Source organism: Toxorhynchites rutilus, chromosome 3, assembly GCF_029784135.1.
Source record: "Toxorhynchites rutilus septentrionalis strain SRP chromosome 3, ASM2978413v1, whole genome shotgun sequence".
NCBI classification, from domain to species: Eukaryota; Metazoa; Arthropoda; class Insecta; order Diptera; family Culicidae; genus Toxorhynchites; species Toxorhynchites rutilus.
The window spans coordinates 283,037,229-283,040,707 of record NC_073746.1 but is presented as its reverse complement, the minus strand read 5'-3'; the positions used below and the strand labels follow the sequence as shown (position 1 = coordinate 283,040,707).

The window sequence follows — 3,479 nt, the reverse complement described above, 5'->3', positions numbered from 1 at the left end:
TTCTGTCACCATCACTCGGTAAACACTTGTGGAGTGAACAAACAATACCCAACAACCAAACAAAACGGCCCTTTTCAGGGCCACCAAATCATTATCAAAGAGTTTAACGATGTAATTCTTCATACATATTCAAAATCAACAAATCGGAATCTTACGTCAACTATGCGGTCGTGTCTCGGACACAACCCTCCTGTGGCTTTTTTTAGATAAATTTTAAGTTTGAATATTTTTTTTTATTCGTCAAAGAAACAAATTCCCCTCGTACAGAATATCATTATTATTATTCATCATTATTTATTAAATTATGCATCGTCAAACACGAAAAAGAAATTTAACGTCCAAATAAAAATATCTCTGTATTGAAAGATCCTACAGAAACGTTATAGGGATCAAATGATAACTCGTTGATAAGGTTAAATAGATTTGCTATTGACATAATTGGCAACTTAATTTGTTATTTCACAACATTTTTAGAAAAACAGAAAAAAAAACGTTTTTTTATTTCTTCCCGATATTTTTCTCCACTACATCTACACACACCAAGATAACAATATATTCATAAAATATTCCAAAAGCTGAAGGTTTAAGCTTTAGAATGATGTACATGTCATTATCTAGATTGAATGTTCGAAAGTTTGTTTTCGACCTGCAATAGTAGTGAAAAGAGTCTGCTTGGTGGTGTACGAATTCGAGCTTGAGTCACTGTATTGTAACTATTTTTGTTTATAAGATTAGCTTTATAAAATTAACTATATTGATCAGACGCGAACCATTAATTGATTGATATTCTCTATTACCTCGGATTTAAACAACGAAAAACAAAATAAGGGTTTTTTTTTAACTAAAGAACGAAATATAATTAATTACCCATTTACAGAATTACAATGAATTGAAACAGGTTAATGAAGCTTGATCCTTCTTCACTCTCAATTAGTTCAAACAATATATTCGGTACATTGATGTATTTCAGAATCATTTGCTATCATTTCAGCCATTATGATATTGAGTTTTCCAAAAGAATAACCCATAAATCCAAAAAAGTAGGGCATTCTTGGCATTATTGGAGAGGAACTTCAGATTTTGAACCGACCATCTTGTTCAATCGAGAAGTTATAGAGATTAATCGCATGGTAAGCACATGCTGACAACAAGACAAGACTAGAAGTGTCGAAGAGCTCAACGGACTGTTTTATCCGCGTGGATCGAGATACAAATTTAAACCTGCTGCACTTTGCTTCAAAAGCACATTCTTTGTGTGGACACCGACTGGACAACATCGTTGCTGGACGAGCTGGACGGCGAGGGATCGAGTGCCTTTCTCAAGGCAAGAGGGTGGAGGTGGTAGCGCTGGAGTAAAGTAGAGTAGAGTTTTCAAAGGGCCTTTCTCAAGGCTAGAGACGAATGAACTGCAAAAGTTTAAAGTCTCTATAATACAAGACCTTCCTTCCTTCAAAAGCATGCCGAATAGGTTGTTTGAACTGTTCACGAACAAAATATGGCCTACGCATTATTAACTTGCTGTAATTCATGTGAAATCTATGTTAACCTAGTTCTAGGACACACAAAAACGAAACACGCATTAAAAGTATCTACTACACTAGTTTATTTGTATTTAACATATTTAACAGTAACAGATGCTGTGGTTTCACGTTTCGAAACAGCCCCGGCTATGATTCTCCTTGACCGCGTTCTTTGGTTTCCGACCGGGTTTGCCCCGCGGCAAGCTGACCCAGACGCCTTTGGACTTCCCGGCGGCAAACTTCCGCTCGTGTACTTTCCGATGTTTCGCCAAATGGTCCGAACGCGAAAAACTCTTCGGGCAAAAATCGCACTTGTACGGCCGTACTCCCGAGTGAGACCGAAAGTGACGGGCGAGTTCATCGGAACGGGAAAAGCGCCACTTGCATCCGACCCATTTGCACTGGTACGGTTTGTCTCCCACGTGGCGCCTGAGGTGGGCTTTAAGGTGAACTGATTTGGCATACACTTTCCGACAGGTATCGACAGGACAAATGAAGCTCGTGGGCTGCTCATCGGAGCAAGGCTTGTTCGTCCCTTCAGCGGGCGCAACATTACTATGGATGTCACTTTTGCGTAGAAACGCGTCGCACGAATCGTCGCAGAGAAATGTACGCTCCGGAAGTCGAAAATCACTCTCCCAGATTTGATTAAAATTGGTACAACTGTATTCGAGAATAAAGTTTTCAACGTTCGCTTCCAGATCTAGATCAACACTGGGACTGCGTGGAGACTCGTCGCACTTCGAGACGACGCTCTCCAATAAATTATCCTCTTGTTGAAATACATCAAACAGATCCTGATGAAACTCCGTGTAAAACTGATGAAACCCATTGGCAAGGAAGTCCTCTGTGGAAACGTCAAAATCATCCATCCCTTGAATGTTGATGCTACCAAACACGAATCACGACTAATCTCCCGTTACAGACAATCGCATCCAAATGTGCGCAGACGGATTCTCAGATGACCCAGACGTGTCGCCGAGCGAAACCGATACATGAGGGCATACCGAAAGTACGTCGACCGACCGACTGATAAAAGCTGATAAAATGCACAAATGCGTGGTTCTGGAAATTTTACTGACTAGCCAATGACACACGAGTTATAAACCAGAAGCCTCCACAACCGATCAATTGGATGCAAAGATCATCGTCGTCGCCGTTGTCATCGGCAGGAGAAAGAAGAAAGGACACTACTAATGACCATTATCTGTCTCTGCTGTAGCAGAACATATTATCTGCCTTATTTTGACGCGCTGTTCAACCGTGACGCGCGTGATGATGCTAGGCGGAAGTACAAACCAGATGTACCTTTGCCACTAATTATTCACTGGTGGAAAGCCCAGCTCAGGAGTAGGAAGAATAATCGATTACAAGTCCCACGGGAGAAATCAGTATTATTGTGGATTTTCGTGTGTCTCAAAACTAATTGTTGGATGAAGCTGTCGATCAGTGATATTTTCTTCTGCTGCATTTTGGACACTTTCGTTGGACCTCAGAATCATATTAAAATGTGAGACTTTGAAAAGAATGGGGAATAGACTCTTTATAACAACAGAAGTAACTTGAGGTAGAACCCTTTCGAAACGAGCGTCGCCTATAGACGACATCAGGGTGATATTGCACATCGATCACACCAGCGTGACATGCACACTTTTCGGCGCAGTGCTCCGTTCAGCGGTATCACTCCGACGGAGCACACTGCCGTAGCGAAAGGGTTAACTCTCATATGTTGCAGTCGTTAAGGCATCTAACAATATATTTCTATCTATCTTGAAATCTTAGAAACATTGTTTTATTTGTAGTTCATTTATAAACATGGTCATGTTGTTTCATGATTTTGTTATCCGGAAGATCCAGCATCTCAGACTATGATTGGATATATGCGTATGCTGATCGCATTTAGAGGAAACTATCCCCGAGGAGGCCACAAATCTCATCGAGCGAGTGAAAAACATGAAA

The 3,479-nt window shown here is 40.7% G+C and overlaps 1 protein-coding gene across 1 annotated transcript; it reads right to left on the bottom strand.

Annotated features, from left to right (window-relative positions):
* Positions 1-1,643: 1,643 nt before the first annotated feature.
* LOC129779819 (Krueppel-like factor 9) lies at positions 1,644-2,392 on the bottom strand. The gene has a single exon (XM_055787529.1). It carries the CDS (start codon positions 2,390-2,392, stop codon positions 1,646-1,648), a length of 747 nt encoding a protein of 248 aa, XP_055643504.1. The 3' UTR covers positions 1,644-1,645.
* Between the last annotated feature and the right edge of the window lie 1,087 nt (positions 2,393-3,479).

Coding starts and splice junctions, on each gene's coding strand:
- LOC129779819 (XM_055787529.1), bottom strand. CDS start 2,392: ATGGATGATTTTGACGTTTCCACAGAGGACTTCCTTGCCAATGGGTTT.